The 21,608-nt window shown below is 37.0% G+C and overlaps 1 protein-coding gene across 1 annotated transcript in view; it reads right to left on the bottom strand.

The window, feature by feature from the left end:
• Positions 1-21,608, bottom strand: part of LOC114031696 (carbohydrate sulfotransferase 9-like) — a 283,467-nt gene that overhangs the window by 8,863 nt on the left and 252,996 nt on the right. Inside the window, exons 4-6 of the mRNA XM_027846851.1 lie at positions 19,096-19,133; positions 11,967-11,999; positions 7,332-7,387 (exon numbers count right to left, since the gene is read on the bottom strand). Coding sequence (XP_027702652.1) covers positions 7,332-7,387; positions 11,967-11,999; positions 19,096-19,133 — 127 coding nt within the window. The remainder of the gene's footprint in view (positions 1-7,331; positions 7,388-11,966; positions 12,000-19,095; positions 19,134-21,608) is intronic.

The raw sequence follows: 21,608 nt of genomic DNA, 5'->3' as shown, positions 1-21,608 counted from the left end.
ATACCAGACAGGTAAGCTCCCTGGGCAGAGGGACTATACAGCATGTTGTAGTCGGTAGGAGCACTTGATATGGAGTCAGAGGACCTGAGTTTGAATGCTGGTTCTGCCACTTACCATCTGTAATCCCAGGCAACCTCTTTGAGCTTCAGTATACTCATTTGTAGAATGAGAAGGTTGGACCAAATCACCTTTAAGGCTTGTTCCAGTTCTAAAATTGTGACCCTATATATTTCCACAAGTATGTACTAGATACACAGATTTGCAAGCCATTGATATAGAGATGGTAGTTGAAGCTATGGGAATGAATGAGATTGCTAAGAGAGAAAGTATAGAGAAGAAAATGCTAAGGATAGTCTCTTAACAAATATCCACATTTAGGTTTGGGGAAAGTATGAGGAGCCAACAAAGACAAATGGTTAGAGATACAAAAAGAGAACCAACAGGGTGTGGTGTTTCTGGATATCCATTTGGAGGATGTGGTCAACAGTATCAAAAGCTGCAGAGGTAAAGGATGATAAAGACTGATGTTAGCCATTGCATTTTACAATTAAGATGTCATTTTCTTTCCAAAGAAAGAGTAACTTACGTTACTCGTATGTTGAGGTAGGAACAAGATTGCCAGTATGGAGTAGTAGATAGATCATTGGACCTGGATTCAGGAAGACCTGAGTTCACATTGTGCCTCCCATAGTGGTCTGAAAGCAAAAACTTCTTGTATTGTATATATTGCATTCTTAAAGAAATTAGTCTGCCTGGCTGTTAAAACTTTATCTAATCTCATTTCTATTATTCAGTAGGATTCCTTGTACACTCTAGTCATGTTGGTCTTTTCAGCATCCTATCAAAATGATGCCTATTTCTGCTTTTGTGCATTTCCTCATGCTATTGCCCCCATTAAAGTTGCCTTTCCTAGTCAATTCAGATCACATCCATCACTCAAAGTCTAGCTAAAAAATCTCTCCCATGAAACTCTGCCAAGTCTTTGCTGATCCTCTTTCCCAGAACCTTGGCAACTCTCATAGTTTGTATCAGGCCAATTGGCTGGTAGCCAAACTCTATTTTGCACTCCAAATTGTTGCTGTTTATATTCAGTCTTGTCTTTCCAATAAGATTGTAAGATCTTAGAGGGCAGGAACCATGCTGCAAAGTTCTAAAAAGCACTTTGCAAACGCTTAATAGATACTTGTTGACTGTTTAAAAGAGTCAATTCTATGAACTTGTTCTTTCAGCATTCAAATAATATGAAGAAAAGTGATTACTAGCCCCATTTCATTAAGATGAAAACCAACGTGCAATATATTAATTTTATCCAAGATAACCAGATGAGGCTTTATTGTAATCTCTTTCTCTTTTGCTGAGATAATTTCACTTGTTTTTGAGTTTATGAGGCCATAAGTGGTTCCCATCTGTTGATGAACATATTTCTAAGAGCCATTTAGTCTCAAGTACGGAATACTTGGGGGTAGGTTAAATTATAACTTTTATATTAAGTGCCATATTAGTAAGAGAACAAGAATTGGAAGCATGTGTTCAGTTTCAGTCTTTCATTTTTGAGGCTTAAGTCAGGCAAAGAATTAATTTCATTTGTTTACAAAGTGGATTATGCCTAACAAAATCTATTTTGTTTATAGTAATATTTTAGTCAATCCATTGTTTCAGAAAATAAGAACAATCTGATTGGTTAATTATTCAATATAGTAAATTACATTATTCCATAGCCACTAAACATTGGCCTAATTTAATTAGCAAATAATAGCATAATGAAAATATTCCTTTTTACAACATTTTTAAAGCTAGGCACATTCCTGTGATGGAACAGTGAAAAATCTTGTTTATTTCATTGTCTTTTGATGGTAGACCACAGGATGTAACATAGCACTTCTGTGGACATTCAACTGTGTCCACATTAAGAACAATAGAAATGAGGCAGGTTTCATTGGGATCTTATGCTGGAACACAGAATTTTCTCTTTTGTTCATGGTTACATTAAATTTTCTTTCCCAGAAATACATATCCTGATGTAGTCTGGATAAAAGCACAGTGTTAAATGAAATTTACTTTCCATCCAGATTTGATACAGAAAAATTATCATTGTCTCTACTTTTCCTATGGAAAGAGAATTAACTAGGAATTTGATTCAGTTTAATCTAATTGAACAAATTAAGCACTTACCATGTACAAGGCACTGTGCTAGGAGTGACAAAGAGGAGAAAAAGATGAATAAGACAGAGTTCCGCGTCTTCATGGAACTTACAAACTTATGGGTGGAGTGAAAAAAAGACAGTTTTACAAATGACCATGATACAAGGGAGAATATGATATGGCCCACAAGAAGGGCACAATATGCTAAGGGGGGTACAAAGGAGGTGGCTATCACATCTGGTTCACAGAATCATAAAGAAAAGATAAATTTGAGATGAGTCTTGAAGAATGGTAAGATTTTGAAGGGCAGATGAAAGGAAACAAGCAAAGACTTTGAAGCAAGCATGTGTGTTTAGTCAACAGTGACCAGTCTAACTTGGTTGGAATGTAGAGTTTATATAGAGAGTTCAGGCTAGAAAGTAGCTTGGTATCACACTGTGAAGGATCTTGCATGCCAAGATGAGGAATTTAGAATTAATTGGGTAGACGATGTGGAGCCCATCAAATTTTTTTGATCAAAGAAGTGACGTAAGTGACATGACTGGGACTATACCTTAGGAAATCTAAAATTTTTACATACGCACACATATATTTTTTCTCAGGCACTACTTGGATTTTAGAAAGTCGATCTGATCTTTCTTAGTCTAATTTTTCAAGGATCAGTGACTTCATTGATGTAGGTACTCTCTCCATCAAGGAGACCTCTCGACTCCTTTGTTTATGGTTGTCATAAGTTGCTGTGGCTGAAAAAAAATCATTACCAAGTGACCACTTTTCTGGTGATGAGTCTCTATGAAGTGAGCAAAGTTGACTTTTTGATAACAGACAAGTAATCTGTTGCTAGGTGTGTATTCAAAGTCTTTCTGGTTTGCTTGTGTTATGCAGTCAGGCAAGGTGGGGTGGGTAGATAAAGGTAGAAGAAATAGAACAGAGAATCATCTGAGGAGGAGGAAGAAGGTATACTTATACTCCTAGAATCTTAAAGGTGAAGGAACTTTAGATATCATCTAACCCATGCCCTTTATTTTATAGAGGATGAAACTGAAATTACTGAATATATATGTCTATCCATGCTCAAGAATTTAAAAGCATTTCAAAAGTTAAATAAATGGAAATCCCTGAAACTCCCAAAAGGAAATAACCAACTATAAAGCTAAAACCTTTTGGTAGTCTCTGCTGTATGCTGAAAATTTTCACTAGGACTTCGAATGAGAATGTGAAAGAAGTAAAAACTAGAATTGAAACGGTCACCTCCCCTCTCTGACATGCCACAAAATACCCTCTGAATAAACATTCATTGTGTCTCCTTTTGGTATTCTAGAAAAGTATTCATAAAACCCATCTGCCAGGTTTTTACAGTCAGTTATATGAGATTTATTGCAGATATATGCAATGTAAAGATTATGGGCTACTGATTTTCCATACTGAAAGATTTATCATCTAGGTGAACAAAAAATGGCGGTTAATGTTACCCTATAACAAGGATGAATTGGATCATCTCAAAAAGAATGTACATATAAATCTAGTCAACTCTATTAAGTGGCTAACTATCCAGTCAATCACTTTCTCTTTCTTTTCCCTCCCATTGTCTGCTCCTTATTCGTTTCCCTGGTCATTAGTATCCTTACGTTGGGATGAACTGAAGAAAAGACTTAAACTAAAATCTGTCAGTATTTCAGGACAGTTCAATTAGGTTGAACAGGTTAAAACCATTGATCCATGGGCACAAAGCTTATGAAATGCCGTCCAACACAATCAGAAAGTACCCTGTTAGTACAGAATGATCCAATAATACTTCCATAGGGAAAGCCTTCATTGATATGTTTAGTTCAAAAGCTAGGGTCAGAATGGGTCTCAGAATCTTCATGTCACTGTGCTGATAGGTAGTCTAAAATATGACTTTGAAGGTCATTATTTATGCATGGATTTTATTCACACATTACATATCTGTTTTGCTTCTATATTTGTTTATAAAGTTTATTACTGATATAAGAAGGCTTAAGGATTTCAGATATAAAGGTGATTAAGGTCAATTTGCAACTAAGGTCTTACTCTGTAAAATAAAAGGATTGGGTTATATGATATCTAAAGTTCCTTTGGCTTTAAGATTCTAGGATTCTACTAAATATACCATCTTCCTCCTGTTTAGATGATTCTTTGTCCTCTTTCTCCTACCTTAATCTACCTACCCCACCTTTTCTGAGCTGGGAATGAAGAGGTCTTGTCATCCTGCTGCCCAAGAGTGAATTTTACTCTATTGAAGAGTGGCTTCATCCAAGGTTTGAGGGCATTTTTTTTGGACTATGCTTAAACTGAGATATTGAACTAGGGTTCTAGTTACTGCCTGGCCCTCCTTCCCATGGAACAATCATTGCTTAAACCACAAGCTTGAAATCTTAAAGCTATAGAAAGCTGAAAAATCTATAGAACACTGTATCCTACCTTCATCTCTTCCTTTTTTCTTCTTCCCAAACCTATTATGTCATTAGTGTGAGGGATTCCTGGTGTAGAAACTCCTTCACTGATGCTGATGATTTCAACTCCTCCCTAATTTGTAGTCTTAGAGAATTGTCTGAATCTCCAAGAGGTTAAAGGATTTGCCCGTGGTCACATAGCTAGTATGCATCAGAATCAGGAATTGAACTCAAGTCTTTCTGACTCTACACTGCTCAGATCTGTACACATAGTTATTATAATCTGCAAATTTGGTGTTGTAGAAGTTTTTATGGAGGCAACTAGGTGGCACAATGGATAGAATAGGAGTCAGGCACACCTGAATTCAAATTCAGCCTCAGATACTTACTAGCTGCGTGACCATGGGCAAGCCATTTAATCTTGTTGGCTTCAGTTTCCTCATCTATAAAATGAACTGGAGGAGGAAATGACAAACCACTCTAGTATCTTTGCCAAGAAAACCCCAAATGGGGCCACAAAGAGTCGGACATGACTGAACAGAAGGAGTTTTTATAGGTTTTTATAAGGAAAGCAGCAGGGTTTAGTGGAAAGAGCACTGGATTTGATGACAAAATGCCTGAGTTCAGATCCTGTCTTTGTTAATTACTTGGTTGCCTCTTAACAAATTACATAGAATCTTTGGGCCTTGGTTTCCCTATGTGTAAAATGGCATGTTTGGGCCAGATGATTACTTCCAGCTTCAGCTTCAGTTTATTATCCTAGACTATTGATTGACTATTAATTACTCAGGCTATGATAAAATAGTAACAAAAATCCATATGTAAATTGAAAAACATTCCAAATATTTGATTGAATTCTACCCAGGTGTTTGGTGTTAAATAAAGCAACCTCAGGCAATGCTGCTAACTAATAACTGTGTTTACAGTAGCCATTATTTTCCTCTTGGTGTCTAGGCCTTAACAAATGACTAAAATGATCCTTATCAGTCTTCCATAGTTTCTCCAATGTATGCCTAGAGGCAGCTAGGTGGTACAGTAGATAAAGTACTGGGCCTGAAGTCAGGAAGGATGACCTGAGTTCAAATCCTACCTCAGACACTAACTAGCTGTGTGATCCTAGTAAGTTACAACCTCTGCCTCAGTTTCCTTAACTGTAAAATGGGGATAATAACAGCATCTCCCTCCCAGCATTGTTGTAAGGATTAAATAAGATATTATTTATAAAGCACTTAGCACACAATACCTGGCACATAGTAGGTGCTTAATAAATGCCTGTTTCCTTCCTTCCATACTTATAGAGGCAAGGACACAGATGGGAGTTTCAGCTTTCTGGGTATTCTATTCTTATGGATTCTTTCTTCCAGATTTCACATTGACATTCCAGTTCATGACTGACTCCTAATTGCTCCCTGGTTGTGGAACTGTCTGACCTTTACTATGGATGGTCTTTCATTTGTGAAATATTTCACTGCTAACCCCCATTATTAGTGTCACTATGCCTTAAATCCATCCCCTTTGCTTTCATGCATTTTCAAAGAGACTTCTAAGTAGGATAGATTTTTAAAATATGCAACTTCCAATTCTGGAAGACAGGCTTTAGAGGAGACGAAAGGGATGTGATCTTTCCCTGCCCCATTAGTGCGGTTTTGAAATGGAAAGATGTCTATAAGTCAAAACCACCTTCTTGGGTCAGGTTATTTGATAAGAATAGACCAAGGTAATGCAATCTCATGTTAAAATTAGAAGTTCTAAAGTTCACTGCAGACTGGCAAGCAGGCCTGCTTCCCAGCTCCTGGTGGCAGAAAAGGAAAGATTACAGGGCCATACATACAGCGAGACTACAGATCAAAAGCAATCACTCTCAGCCTTGGCCGAAGGCCCAAGTTTCACTCAATGTGGCAGGTTGAGAATAAGGACTCCTGGGAAAAGTCAAGGTCGGCATATCAGGAGTCAGACACCCTGTCCCTCCCCTGGCTTCTAGATGTTCACAAGGTAAGGAGAGTCAGGGTATGACCTTGGAGAATGGCTTCTGTTTGTGGTGTAGAATAATTACTCACCTTTCAATGATAAATTCTTATCAGCACCTGCTTCCTTTCAGCTTTATGTAGGAATTCCGAGGAGAACTAATGCAATCACAGCCAGATCCTTCCAGGATGTGGGCTGACCACTTCTTTTTGTGGTGATTTAATATTTTCTGGGTATCAGGATATCATTTAGTACATTGGAGCAGTAATTAATTGTTATGTTTGAATGGCCTGAAAGGATTGATGTATCTTCAGAAGCGAGTGCCCCCATCACACTAAGGATGAGATCTTATGCCTGTCCATTCCTTTGACACACACATATGTGTGTATGTATGTATATATATGCATGCATGTGTATATATATGTGTGTATGTATGTATGCATACATACAAGACATATCTTTTAGAAGGGTACCTAGCACAATGAACTCTACAAATGAGAAAATCAAGTTCTAGACTTGTTCAAGGTCACATAGATAGTGGGAGAACTAAGGTCTTCAGACTCTGAGTCTAGTGTTCTTTCCACTATACCCCAATTCCTTGTTGGTGGTAAGGGATGGAGTGAAAAAAAAAAAGACTACAGCACTCTGGAGTCAGGAAGATCTGAGTTCATATGTAGTCTGACTTATTGGCTGTGTGACCCTGGGCAAATCACTTAACCTTTGTCTGTCTCAGTTTCCTCATCTGTAAAATGGGGACAGTAAGAATACCTACCTCTCAGGTTGTTGATATTTGTAAAGAGCTTTACACACCTTAAAGACCTATATGAATGCTGTTTGTTATTATTGTCATTTTTCCATTTTTCTCTCTCCCTCCATCCTTCTTTCTCTCATAGACAAATACAGACAGCCTCACTTAAAGTAGTCTTTTGCTTTAAGGAACAAGAAGAACCTGAAAGTAAGGAGTCAAAGTAGAAGGGCTAAATGTTAATTAACTTTGCTTCTGATTGATGTGTAACTGGGTGAGTTAAGATAGTTTAATTTGTGAGGGTGAACATTTTCCAGACCTAGTTAGTGAGGTTAGGGAGGTTAGTGAGGAAGCAAATAGACTAGGAACTGGAGTCTTACAAGACTTCACTGCTCATTTTAAAGTGAAAGTTTCAAGGGAAAGGGACAGAGGAAATCTTGTACTACAGATATATTACAGAGGTCTATTTCTGTGGAATAACTGACATCCACTGTCCCAATATCTGGATTAGGAAGGTCTGAGAACCTGAAATTTGTGCAGAATTTGTGACAAATGTAACTTAATAGACTTCTCTAGTGTTTGGTTAACAATGGTTTTAAAGCCCTATGCACAAAGAATATGGGGCAAATGCTAACCATCACAATGTGACTAGTGATAGGAAGGAAGCAAAGAACTCACTTTTCAAGAGTGATTTCCAGACCAGCACTTCCCGTGGTGTTTTAGTGGCTTAAAGTGAAAGCTTTGCTACACACATTAAAAAAATTATCTTACTTCTATTAGACCAAATCTTACTTACTTCTAGAAATAGGAAATCAGAGCAGCATACATTTAGACCTGGGGAAGGTGCCATCAAGATCATCTAGTCCAATCATCCCATTTTAAAAAAGAGGAAACTGGGACCCAGAGATGATGTTAGAATCAAAAGACAGCTTTAAAATGTCTTCAAAATAATTTTAAAGTAAAATTTCATAAATTTAAAATATTTATAGTGAAAAATATTTAATTATCCTTGACAGAACAGTATTTTAAATTATTTTTTCAATTAACAAGCATTTATTATCTCTCCTTCCCACTTTTCTCCCACTTGGCACCCCCCAAAAATGAAAAACAAAACCCTGGTAACAAATATGCATAGTCAAGCAAAGCAAATCCCCCATACTGAGGTAGTATAGTACTTGAGTACCTTATGCATTTTAATTAAAATTGCAGTTGTCAGTAGCTATCTCAGCTATGTTTGTAGATTATGAATTAGTTTGGAATGATGGTGTATCCTTCTTTTAAAGTCAATTTCTAAGTTAAATGCATTATCTCAAAAATAAAGAATTATGCTATACTGTTGCTCCCGTATGTTTGTTTGTTCATTCATGGTTTGTGTTACACTATGTTAGAAGAAGCTTTAAAATAAAACACAAAAAACCTTTAAACTAGAGTTTGCACAAAACTTTCATATATACAGAGTGACTTAATGATTTCCAACAACTAAAAACAAATGTACCTTTTTTGCAAAAAACAAAGAAACAAACAAAAACCCTAAATGATCACCCAAAACAAATTAGCCATGTCAGCGGAAAGGCCATAAATGGATTTAATTGCAGCATTCACTTTTGTCTCCAACCAACTCTATTTTCACTATTTGAGTTCGTCATATTGGCCTACTTGCTGCTTCCCATATGAGGCATCCCATCTCCCACCTCTATACATTTGCCCTGGCTATCTACCAAGCCTGCCTAGAATGTTCTTCCTCCTCATCTCTGACTTTTGGAAGCTCCCTTTGAGTCTCAGCTTAAGTGCTTCCTCTTCCTCAGTGAGGCCTTTTCTTGATACCCACAATTGTCAGTGTTTTCCAAAAAATTACTTTGTTATTACTTAATTTTTACTTATCTATTTATAATTGTTATTTTCCCCTGGGAGAATATAAACTCCTTGCAGGCAGGCCTATTTTTATTTTTCTCTTTGTATCCCCAGCAAATAGCAAAGTGCCTTGTATGTGATAGGCCCTTAGTATTAAAGCATCATAGATATATGAATAGAAGGAGCCTTAAAGTTTATCTCGTTTCATTTACTCATTTGATACTATTTGAGGCAATTGAGGTCTAGAAAGCTTAAGTATTTGCACAAAGTCACACAGCACAGTCAAACTCAGGTCTTCTGACTCTAAATCTAGGACTCTATTGAATGCACCAATTAATCACTGCTTACTAAATTAAAATAAATTGAATTTGGAGAACATTTTTCAATGCTTTAAGATATATCTGAAATATAACATGCTTAGAAAACCTACAGCACATTTCATTCCTATTAAAGACATATGCCAAGAATTGATCTAACTCCTGGAAAGTAATTTGGAATTATGCTAAGAAAGTGATTAAAATGTCCATATCTCTTGACTACTAGAAACCTCAATTCTAGGCAAAGAAAAGTACAATGTTTAACAAAAAGATTTGCAGTAACGTTTTTATAGTTTATCGATCTTTTTGGGAATGGCTAACAAATTCTGGTACATGAATACAATGGAATATTATTTCACTATAGGAAATTTTGAATATGAAGACTATGGGGAGGTAACAGCTGATGCAAAGGAAAGAAGGCAGAACCAGGAAAGCTATAAAAACATACAATAAATACAACAATGTAGATGGAACAAGAAAACAAAATTTGAAACTGAATTCTGAGCAATTGTAATGACCAAGTTGTAACCTGAAGAAGAGATGGAAAATGACCTCTTCTGTTATTTGCAAAAAGCTATGGAACACAGCGTATACTATTAGAATTGATAGATATGTTGATTAGCTTTGTTGAACCACTTTTTCCTCTCTTTTTATTCTTTTTTTTATAGGGGAGGGAATATATGAGTGGGAGGAGGATATCGATAAAAAGGTGTCAATAAAATAGACTAAAGTTTAAAAGTAGATAATTTTCATGAAGTTGTAGCAGGAAAAATAATGGGTTGTAGATTTATCCTATTCTGGGATAATATTCTAGGATCCTATTCTGGTGGCCATATGGGTCACTGCTAGTTTTTGTGTTAGCCTCATAAACAATATTGTTAAGAAGTTATTTTTAAGAAGATCACTGATTTCCCCAGTGAATCACATAGTCAAGAATTCAATGTGTTCTCCAGAGAGCTCAAGTAGTTGTTTGTTCTCTGAGCTCAGGTGTGGTAAAGAAGCCATGGGCTACACAAGCCTTCTAGCTATTGGCATGCTGGTGGAAGTTTTCTCTTCAAATTTCAATCTATACATCCTATGTGAATGTGCAATTAACAATCTACTTAATGAAAGAAAATCTGATTTTCAGTTTCAATGTAATAATACTATCTAAAGTGGCAACCTGGGTTGATTTCAGGATAAAACTTCTGTATGACAATGCTCCACAGTATATTCTTCTCTGGTAGGGATTTCTCTGTTGATTATCCATAGTGATGAAAAGAAAATACTTGTCAAGAACTAAACTCTGAAACAAAGAAACAGGTATTCAAAGAAGTTGTGGTATTGCTTCTTGTCTGTGTGCCAAAATGGAAATAAATTAAAGATGGATGATGCCTATTGTTTTATCCTGTGTTTGCCTATGCCCCACCAATAAATACTAACTATAAACTCAAAAGAAAACATGCGTGCTCTTCTTCCAAAAAGCTCTTAGGTGAATTAACATTTCCTGAGTGGCACTGCTGTGTAATGGAAAGAGTACTAAATTTCCAGTTAGGAGAATTCTGATTCTTCTAATCTCAGCTCTGATACTAATGATTTGTGTGATCTTGCACAAATCACTTGACCTTGAGAGGTTTTAGTTTTTTCATTGGAAAAAGAATGCAATAGATGAATTGATCTATCAGATTATATCTAGGTCTGGTGCTCTATCTTGCCTCTGTTTACTACCTGTGTGATCTTCTGACCTTATTACCTCTGGTGGATAGAGTGCTGTGCTTGGAGTTAGAAAGACATCTTCATGAGTTCAAATCCAGCCTCGGCTAGCTGTGTAACCCTGATCAAATCACTTAACTCTGTTTGCCTCAGTTTCCTCATCTGTAAAATGAACTGGAGAAGGAAATGTCAAATCCATCCCAGTATCTTTGCCAAGAAAACCACAAAAGGGTCACAAAGGGCTGGACATGATTGAAATGACTAAACAACAACAAATCAAATATAAACTCCTATATTTGACATTTAAAACTTCACAAGATGACCCCTTTATACCATTCCAGAATTCTTACATATTACTTCACTCTAGACACTCTCCCTGACCCAGACATACTGGTTTATCTGCTGTTCATCTCACACTATACTCCATTTCCATGCCTTTGCACTGATTGTTCTCACTGCTAAAATGTATTCCTTTCTCATCTCCACTTTTAAAAATTCTTGGTTTCTGACATTGCATTTTGGGAAGATGGTGCAGTAGGTCAGAAATTTCCAGGCTTTCTAAACTTCCTCCACAAATAGAACATTTCCATGAAATGAACATAGAGCAGCAAAAATAAAGGGGTAAAGCTGTTGTCCTAAGACAATTTAGGAAGACCTCAGGAAAGACAAGACCACCAGAGGCTGAGATTTGGCCAGAGTGGAATGTAGACACCTTCAGGCTGTCTTCACTGAATTAACACACAGCAGGCCCTGAGGCAACTCATTTAGGAAGCAGTAGACCTCAAGAAATTTCAACTCACGTCTCAGGAACGTTCACCAACCTGTCTCACTGTAGGGAACAAGAGCATTTTGGGGACAGTGCAGCTTGGGGCCCTAACTGTGGCTTAAGGGAGGAGAGGAGTCCGTCCTTGAAGTTGAGCACCCAAACAGAATTCAGAAAATAACAGTAAGGAGGACCTGAGGCCTGCGGCAACATTACCCACAATTCAAGATTAAAACCTGATTATAATAATAAGCTGCTAAAAATAAAATAAAACAAAATAAAAAAGAAAAATGAGTAAACAAAGGAAGAAGAACCTGACCATAGATAGCTGCTATGATATAAAAGATCTGGGTTCATCTTCAGAGGAAGATAGTGAGGTAAAAAAAGCCACTTCTACCCAAAGAGCAATGTCAAATGGTCACAAACCAAAAAGTTCTTGGAAGAACTTAAAAAGGAATTCAAAAATCAAATAAGAGAGATCAAGGAAAAATTAAGGAACAAAATAAAAGCAATGTGAGAAATTTTGAAAAGAAAGTTAACCAATTGGAAAAAGAGGGCTAAAATCTTAAGGAAGAAAATAACTCCTTGAAAACTAGAATCAGGCAAGAGGAATGGAATAACATTATAAAACACCAAGGAATAATAAAACTAGAAAAAATAGAGAAGAATCTGAGACATCTCATTAGAAAAATAACTAATCTGAAGAACAGATTAAGGAGAGAAAATATAAGAATTGTTGGACTACCTGAACATTATGATTAAAAAAAAAAGAAAGTAGATACAATATTACAAGAAATTATTAAGGAAAATTTTCCTAAAATTCTAGAACAAGAGGGTGAAGTTGAAATAGAAAAAAATCTACCATTTACCCCCTGAAAGAGATCTCAGGAAGAAAACTTATAGGAATGTCATAAGTTTCAAAACTCCCAGGTTAAGGAGAAAATATTGCAAGCAACATGAAAAAAAAAACACACTTTCAATACTGCAGAAATACTGTAAAGATTTCACAAGACCTAGCAGAGTCTACATTAAAGTCAGTAGGTCTTGGAACATCATATTTTCAAGAACAAAAATTGGGATTGCAGTGAAGAATAACTTACCCAGCAAAGTTGAGTACAAGCCTGAACAAAAAAAAAATGGATATTTGATGAACTGAAAGACTTTCAGGTATTTTGGACAAAAACACCAGAACTCAATGGAAAATTAGAAGAAATATAAGGAAAACATTAAAGACTACTGCTTATTCTTATATGTGAAAATGTTATCAGTATTTTTAAAACTGCCATCATTATTAGGATAGTTTGAAAGAAAGGTTGGGACTGAGTTGTATATGAGGAGGTGATTCTAAAAAATCAAAATTGGGTAGAAAAAGGTAAAAAGGAGCAATCATCTCATAAAAATGGGATGTGAAAGGAAGAACTAATACAGAGGGGTTAGGTGGGAGTGGGTAATGTTGTAACCTTACTCTCATTTCCTTCAATACTCATCTCAAGCTATCTTCTTCATGAAGCCTTTCATGATTTCCACTAGCTGTTGTGGCACTCCAAACGAAAATTTTGTATTTACTTATATTCATACATAGGTACTTATTATTCCTCCCATTAGAATATAAGCTTTTGGGGAAAGGAATTATTTCATTTCTGTCTTTGTAGCGCTCAGCTACAAAGAGCCTGCCACATAGTAGGTGCTTAATAAATGTTAATTGATTGAAATTTTTTTTCTTGTGTTCATCAGTGAGGATTTAGGCTCTGCTTTTATAAACTTTACTGTGTAATTTTAATATATAGAACTTCAACACTTCAACTGAAACAAAGTACTACCTAAGAGTGGTAATATATTATCTATGAACAACCGCCCAGCCTCCCCAAACCTTTAGATGTTTCACTAATAGCTGTAAATGCAATGCTAAGGGAAACAAGTCTTATAAAGGGCATTAAAAAGCCATATAAAGGCTTGCATGGTTTTTCTCAAGCTGCATAGCAGAGGAAGTATGAGAAAAAAAACACCAGTGCCCCAGTGGTGACAAGGAGCAGCTCCATGGTACAGAAAAAAGACTACTGGCCTAGGAGTCAGGAGACTTGGATTCCAGTCCTGGTCCTATCACTAACTAGCTGTGTGACCTTTGACAAATGACTTCAACTCCTTGGCTCTCCTTCAGTTTCCTTAGATATAAAACGAAGGGGTTGGATTAGATGACCTTAAGGGTCCCCATTCAGCTTTAGCATTCTGTGAAATACCGAAATAGTCACCTAACTTCAGTGTTATAAATAGCAGTAATTTCAAATATTGAGATAGATCTATACAAAGAATCCAAGTAATAATCTTGCCGTTTGAATTCATAGAATATTACATTAGCTAAATGAGTGAAAAAATTTTTGTTTTAAAGCTCAGTAAGTTAGGTGTTTGTTATTTTCTATCTGTTGCCTATTGGGTAAAGTAAGACCCTAATTAGCACTCTGGAATCGCTCTGGACCTTTTATTTGGTACTGGTGTTGATAGACATAAGAAACCATGGAAGAATATACCATTTGCTGGCATGGAGGAAACTGGCATGGAGGACACTCTGACACTCCATAAATGTTGACTTGAAACTTACACTCTTGGCAAGGATGAATGACAACTTATGCTAGATGAGTAGGAAAACATGGAGATTGATGTTTGTGGTTAAAGACTAAGTGTATCTTATAAATGTCTGTATCTTTCGCCAGTGAGGTAGACTAAGTGTCTCCTTACTATTTTGCTTGCATACCCTATCAGCAAACATTTTTTGACCAGTGTCCAATATTTTTTATGTACAAATTATATAAGTGTATTAATAATTATTGACATTATAAAACATCTAAAATATAAATTACAGAAAAATGAGATAAAGATGAAGTAAGATTTGAGTCAGTAGAGCCACTAAAGCTTACTGAGTATGGGAAGGACATGATCACTATGAGCTTTAGGGAAATCCCTTTGGCAGCTGTGTGGAGGAAGGATTGGAGAGGGGAGAAACACAAGGTGGGGACCCCAATTAGGAGCCTATTGTAATAGTCTAGATAAGAGGTCCTAAAGGACTGAACTAGGCTGGTGGCTCAGTGGAGAGAAGGGGATGAATGCATGAGATGTTGTGAAGGCAGAGATGACAAGGTCTGACAACTGATGGGATATATGAGGTGTAGGAGAGTGAGGTGCTGAGGATGACCCAGGTTATAAACCTGCATGATTGGAAAGATGATCTCTCCAGAAATAGGAAAGTTTAGAAGAGTACTATATTTTGGAGAAAAGATAATATAATAACCTGTTCATGCCTGCTTCTCTGGTATTACTTATTATTCCCACCAAATAACTAAAACCACAGTTTGGGTATCTTAATGCAGAGATTATTACAGAAGAGTACATACTGTAGTCATGAGGTAATTACAGGGGGATGTGGATAACAGGGAAAGCCATGAGGACCTGTGTCTGTGCAGCTTCTCTAAGGTGTCTATGTTGGGTTAACTTATAATCTCCTTGAGGAGCCCGTGCCTTGAACAGCTCCAAAAGGCCAGCAGTAGGAAGGGGTAACAGAAGTAGTAGTCCTCAATAAACTCCAGTGGCTCCCTATTACCTCTAGGGTAATATATAGTCTCTGTGTTTGATATTTAAAACATTTTACATCCTGGTCCCACCTTACCTGTCCAGGTTTATTACATTTTACTTCCTTTTGCAAACTCTATAGACCAGCCCAACTGGCCTCCTTGCTATTCCTCATATAATCTTTGTACCGGCTCTCCTGAATGTCTGATATGCACTCTCTATTCACAATGGACTGTTGCAACACCCTGGCTTCCTTCAAGATTCAGCTTGAGCACACCCCTTTTCTGGTCCCGTCCTTCCCAGCTGTCAGTGACTTCCCCCAAAGGTTATCTTGTAACTTCTTTTTTAATGTTTTATATGTACCTGTGTATATGCACATTATCTCCCCAGTTAGATTGTTAATGAATCAACAAGTATTTAGTAAACATTTTCTATATGCCAAATACTGTGATAAGCACTGAAGATACAAAGAAAGGCAAAAAACGCCATCCCTGCCCTTAAATATAGATATTAATTGAAGAGACACGCAAATAATCACATATACAATATATACATGTACGAACATATATGTATACACATATATACACATGCATGCCTGCATATATACACAAAGCTGATGAAAGGTCATTTCAGAGGGAAGGAACTTGGTGGAGCAGAAAAGTGCTGGGGCCCAGGAAAGGACCCTGTAGAAAGTGAAATTTCAGCTGAGAACGGAGGGAACTAAGAGGTAAAAGTGAAGAGGGAGAGCATTCCAGACTTGGAGGGAAATATAATTCAACAAGGATGAACCAGGAGGGGTGTGGTCGAGGAACAGCACAGAGGGAGGTATAGCTAGATACCAGAGTAAGAGAAAGGGAATAAATGTAAGAATAATGGAAAGGTAGAAAAAGACGAGGTTGAGAAGGGCTTTAAATGTCAAATAGAGAACATTACATTTGATCCTATGATAGGACGTAATAGGGAGCCTCTGGAGTTTATTGAGTAAGGGGAGATGATAGATCTGCATTTTAGGAAATTCGACTTCGCTGCTGAGTGAAGCAGAGATTAGAATGAGGAAAGACATGAGATGGGGAGAGCCTGAACCAGGGTGGTGACTGCGGGGAGAAAGGGACATACCCAAGAGATGTGAGATGACAAGATTTGACAACAGATTTGATATACTGGGTAAGTGAGAATGAAGACTAGAGGATGATCCTAAGGCTGTAAACATGAGTGATTTGGAAGATGGTGATGCCCTTGACAGTTTTGGAAGGGGAGAGAGTTTGGGGGTAAAGTTAATGAGCTCTGTTTTGGATATGTTGAGTGCAAGACACCTATAGGACACTCAGTTTGAGATGACAAAAAAACAGTATGCAATGTGGGACTACAGCTCAGGAGAAAGATGGGGTGGGGGTGGATAGACAGTTCTGGTGCATAAAGAAGATGATGAATTCATGGGAGTTGTTAATATTAACAAGTGAGATAACATAGGAGGAAAAGAAAAGACGGCCTAGGATAGATCCCTGAGTTTCAAGATATGAACTACTTCACTTTTTTTCTTCATTCACTGTATTTTTTCTTTGAGATTAGCAGGTTGGTGCTGAAAGGGTCAAAAATATTTACTTTCATGTAAAGAAAAATAATTAAAGTAGTAAATGATGTAAAATATTGACCTCTTCCTAGGTGAATAGTTTGGTTTCTGAAAGGACTAGGAAAGAAACTTTTAATAATAACTGCTAATGTCTATTTGTAAAGAAACCCAGTTTTCCAATAAGCTGTGAGTAGTTTGGTAGCAAATGGAACAGAGAATAAACTGTGTAATAAATATAAAGGCTCAAATTATACTACATAGGATGTAGGGTGATGTTCCTTTTGTATACAAACAATTTTTCTTTAAGAGGATAGAAAGTTTATTTATTAATAACTGCTAAAAATTCAAGTATAAAGAAAAAGTTGTAAGAGACAAATGATGTTGAGTGATCCTATTTGAGGATTGTGGGGAATTAGGTGGCTCAGTGGTTAGAGTACTGGCCCTGGAGTCAGAAAGACTCATTTTCCTGAGTTCAAATCTTGCCTCAAACACTTATTAGCTGTGTGACTCTGGGGAAGTCACTTAACCCTGTTTGCTTCAGTTTCCTCATCTATAAAATGAGCTGGAGAAGGAAATGGCAAACCACTTCAGTATTTTTGTTAAAAAATGACGTCACAAAGAGTCAGACACACCTTAAAAATAACTAAACAACAACAAAGATTTGAAGACTACAAAATGATTGGAGTTGCATTGTCTCTCAGCTCATTTGTGTGTAACTTTTAAGGCTTAAGAGGGTAAAATCTTACAAAATAAAAACTTAGGTAAGAGGAGACTACTGGGTCATTAAATAAGGATTTCTGATAGCATGGAGAGATTTGTTAAGCTTTAACCTCTAAGTAAAAGGTGAGTGAATGCCAGGAGGTTCTGATTTAAGTCATTGAAGGTATTGAAGAAAATAACTAATGAAAATTGAAGGCTGAAGAAACAGTGTGAGGTAAAAAGACTAACTCTATAGGAGCTGTGTGATAAAAAAGGTAGCCAAAACAGCTGACAGAAGCCTTCAGCTGCAAGGTTCCCAATTGGTTGGGAAGAGCTCAACCACTCATAAACCTGGCAGAGTATGTCTCTAGTTTATGTGGATATTATGATGTGTTTATGATGAGTGTATTTGCTTTAACCTCAGTACCTGTGACGTTATTATCCCCTTTTGCCTTGTAGCTATGTAAATGGTTATGTTTAAGTTCCAAGAGTGCCATCATTATGAAGTTAGTTTTGTGTAAATGGAAGTACACTGGTCAGGGCTGAAGCACTTAAATGGTGACTGGGAGGGGGAGTGTATTCCCTCCAAATAGGGTTAACGTAGGATACCGAGAGAGAGTTTGAGGGTAACTATGTGTTGGCAGTCCTTCTGTAGGAACCTGCACCTGCCAGAGTGAGGGCAGGTTGGGGTGATCAAGTCCACACAAGAGAGTTAGTCAGTAGTACGTGCCAATGCAGGAGACATGAACTACCACACTGTGGGTAGAGATACCCCATGTGCGCACCACATTTGTACTCCCAGTGGCTAACACAGCACCTGACACATAGGTGTAATGCTTGTTGATTGATTGATTGATTGGTTGGTTGAGGAACTTTCTACACCAAGATCCCTATAACATTGAAATCACAGGTCCGGATTAAAGTCTGTGCTAGTCAAATGGGGAGTAGCATATGTTTAAAGACTTTGAGAGAGGTAGTAATGCAGAGTCAAGTCTTAGTTCTTACCACTGAGAGCAGAATCCTGGGAAAATCACAGAGGAGAGTTGAATTTGTTAGGGGAAAATGAGATAAAAGTGTCCATTTGCAGCTTTTGGTATCAACAAAAGTTAATGATATGACTGTGGGACTGTTTAGACTCCAGAATTCCATATCTTTAGCAGAAGGTCAGTTTCTCTTCTCCACTTCTTATTTCTTTGGACAACGGCACAAAGGAATGGGAAGAGAACAGGAGTGGTTGGCATGGCCACCAAATATCTAGTGATTTCTCCTATCACCGAGAAGTTCCAAGCCCAAATGTTTTTCACTTTCATAAATGACAGCTTTTTCAAATTCAAAGCAAAATACTCAATATTAGGGTAAGGACACAAAATACGTACCTGGTTAACGATTGGCTGCTGGAATTTCTCTCTAGATACTGAAAGGGAAAAAGAGAAAATGAGAATTAATACATTGTTAAGTTGGGCAAACCAGCCAAGCTAGGCCTGCACCTTACAGCATTCATATTCTTTGCCTCAGAGAAAGGCAATGTGGGATAGTGGATAGAGAGTAGGCCCTGTAGTCAAGAAGAGTTAGGTTTAAGTTCCACTTCTGACCCATCCTGGCTATATGACCCTGGGCAAGTCATCTAAACTCTGAGAAAATAAAACAGAAATCCAGAAAAGATACTAATAAGGAAATGAACCAAACCTTTTAGGGAAATGACAAAGGGAAATCTCAAAAGTACTTAGAAATCTGAATGATAGTAACAGGTATCTGGGAAATACAAAACAAAACATACTAAAAAAGTGTTCCAAGATATAGCAGTGATTTCATGGAATCTGCTAGACTATAAGCTCCATAGAAGATGGATTTTATCTAGAAGTCTCTACTGAAGTTCCTACCACAGAACAATATATAATAATGTTGTTTGAACTGATTTGTTAATTAAATTAAGGGCTTGAAAGTAGGCCTTGAGGTAGAAGAGGAGAGAGAAACTATAATCATAATGGTTTATCTTTCTCCTTAGTTAGAAAGGTGATAGGGAAATGTTCATGACATTGTCAGAGATAAAGGCATTAAGTACAAGACTTAATGGCTTTAGCCACTGAATCTCAGTGAATCTCCAGGACCAAATGACATTCAGTGAAAGAGCAAAGGGCATTAAAGTATAAAGAATCAGGGCTACCCAGTTAAAGGTTATTTTATCTTGAAACAGCTATGATAAAAAGGAATTAGAAAGGGTTCAATGTCCTATACATCTTTGATAGGAAGAAATCAAACTCTTACTAATTATACAAATATAAATCCATAAATATATATGGGGACTAGGTGGTGCAGTGGATAGAGTACAGAGGCAAGCTTGAAGTCAGGAAGATCTGAGTTCAAATCCTACATCAGACATCTACAACATGTGTGACCTTGGGCAAGTTACTCTGCTTTCCTCAGTTTCCTCATCTATAAAATGAAGATAATAACGGCATCTACCTCCCAGGGTTGTTGGGAGGATCAAATGGTATAACAATTGTAGAGGGCTTAACACAGAGACTGGTGCATAGTAAGCAGTATATAAATGTTTGCTAATATGTTTTATGCATACACATAATGAGAAAAGCATGACATAATGGATCAAATGCCTACCTTTAAGCTTAGAAAATCTGGGCTCAAGTCCCACCACTGAAATATCACATACTGGCTGGGTGACCATAGAATAGTCACAATATCTCAGTGCTCTACGCACTGTGATTATAATCACAGAGAAAGTGCCAATCTGCAGTGGTAGGTGGGGTTTCCTCACCTGGAATTTCCAGTGGTGTTAAATATAAATGGGGCCACTAAATTTAAAGATCCCAGCAGGCCACATATTGTCTTGGAAAACCAGGTATTATCATCTATGTTTTATTGTATTTTTGTTTATTTTGTTAAATATTTCTTAATTACATTTTAATTTGGTTCAGGCTGCACTTCGGAGTGTTCCTGGCATGTTTAACACCTCTGCCATATTATACCAATGAAATCCTAGAGTCAGTCCCTATCCCTTATATTAAAATAGCAAAAAAAGTTAAAATAGAAACAATAGAAACAAATTGATTTTTCAAAAACTTTAAATTGGTATCCTCACTAAAGACATATCATTAAAGAAAAAAGGCGTGAACTCAATCTGTGATGTTTTATATTCACTCACTCATTCCATTAACCAAAAGTGTTGAGTTCCTGCTCTGTTTGTTGTTGTTCTAGAAGGCACAGGGGAATACAGCAACATATCATTCATGGTCCCTATGCTCAGGGTACTTACATACACATCTAGTAGTTGAAACAAGACTAGCCAACCTAAAACAATTAGCAATACTAAGTCTCAGTACATATTTTCAAGTGCTAAGTGGCATGGTCCAAATTATATGCAAAATGGAAGTTCAGACAAAGGGCATGTCGCTTGGGATTGGAGTAGTCAGGGGAAGGGATTAAGAAGATGGGACTTGAACTAAATGGGCAGTATTTAGAAAAAAAAAAAAACAAAGAAAAAGGAGATGAAGAAAGTCTGGACTAAGAAACAACATTAAAAAAAGTGATGGAGATAGGAATGACCGTGGTACCTTGAAGAGATTGACCTCACTAGAGTGCATAGTTTGTTTTGGGTAGTGATTATAAATAAATTGAATAGAAGGTGAGGATGAAGATTAGAGTGGGCAGGACGACTAAGTGATAGAGCATTGGCCTGGAGTCAGGAGAACTTGAGTTCAAATTTGGCCTCAGAAACTGTGTGATCCTGGACAAGTCATTTAACCCTGTTTGCCTCAAAAAAAAAAAAAAAAAGATTAGAGTGGGCCTTCACTATCAAATAGGAGAATTTAGGGTTGATATAGATTTTAAAGTAGAAGAATGATATGATGAAAGCTTCATTTAGGCTGATTGG

This window comes from Vombatus ursinus, unplaced genomic scaffold (genome assembly GCF_900497805.2).
Source record: "Vombatus ursinus unplaced genomic scaffold, bare-nosed wombat genome assembly UNPS02015255.1, whole genome shotgun sequence".
In the NCBI taxonomy this organism is placed as follows: Eukaryota; Metazoa; Chordata; class Mammalia; order Diprotodontia; family Vombatidae; genus Vombatus; species Vombatus ursinus.
The sequence above is the reverse complement of the archived record's forward strand: the minus strand, read 5'-3'. Positions and strand labels throughout refer to the sequence as shown.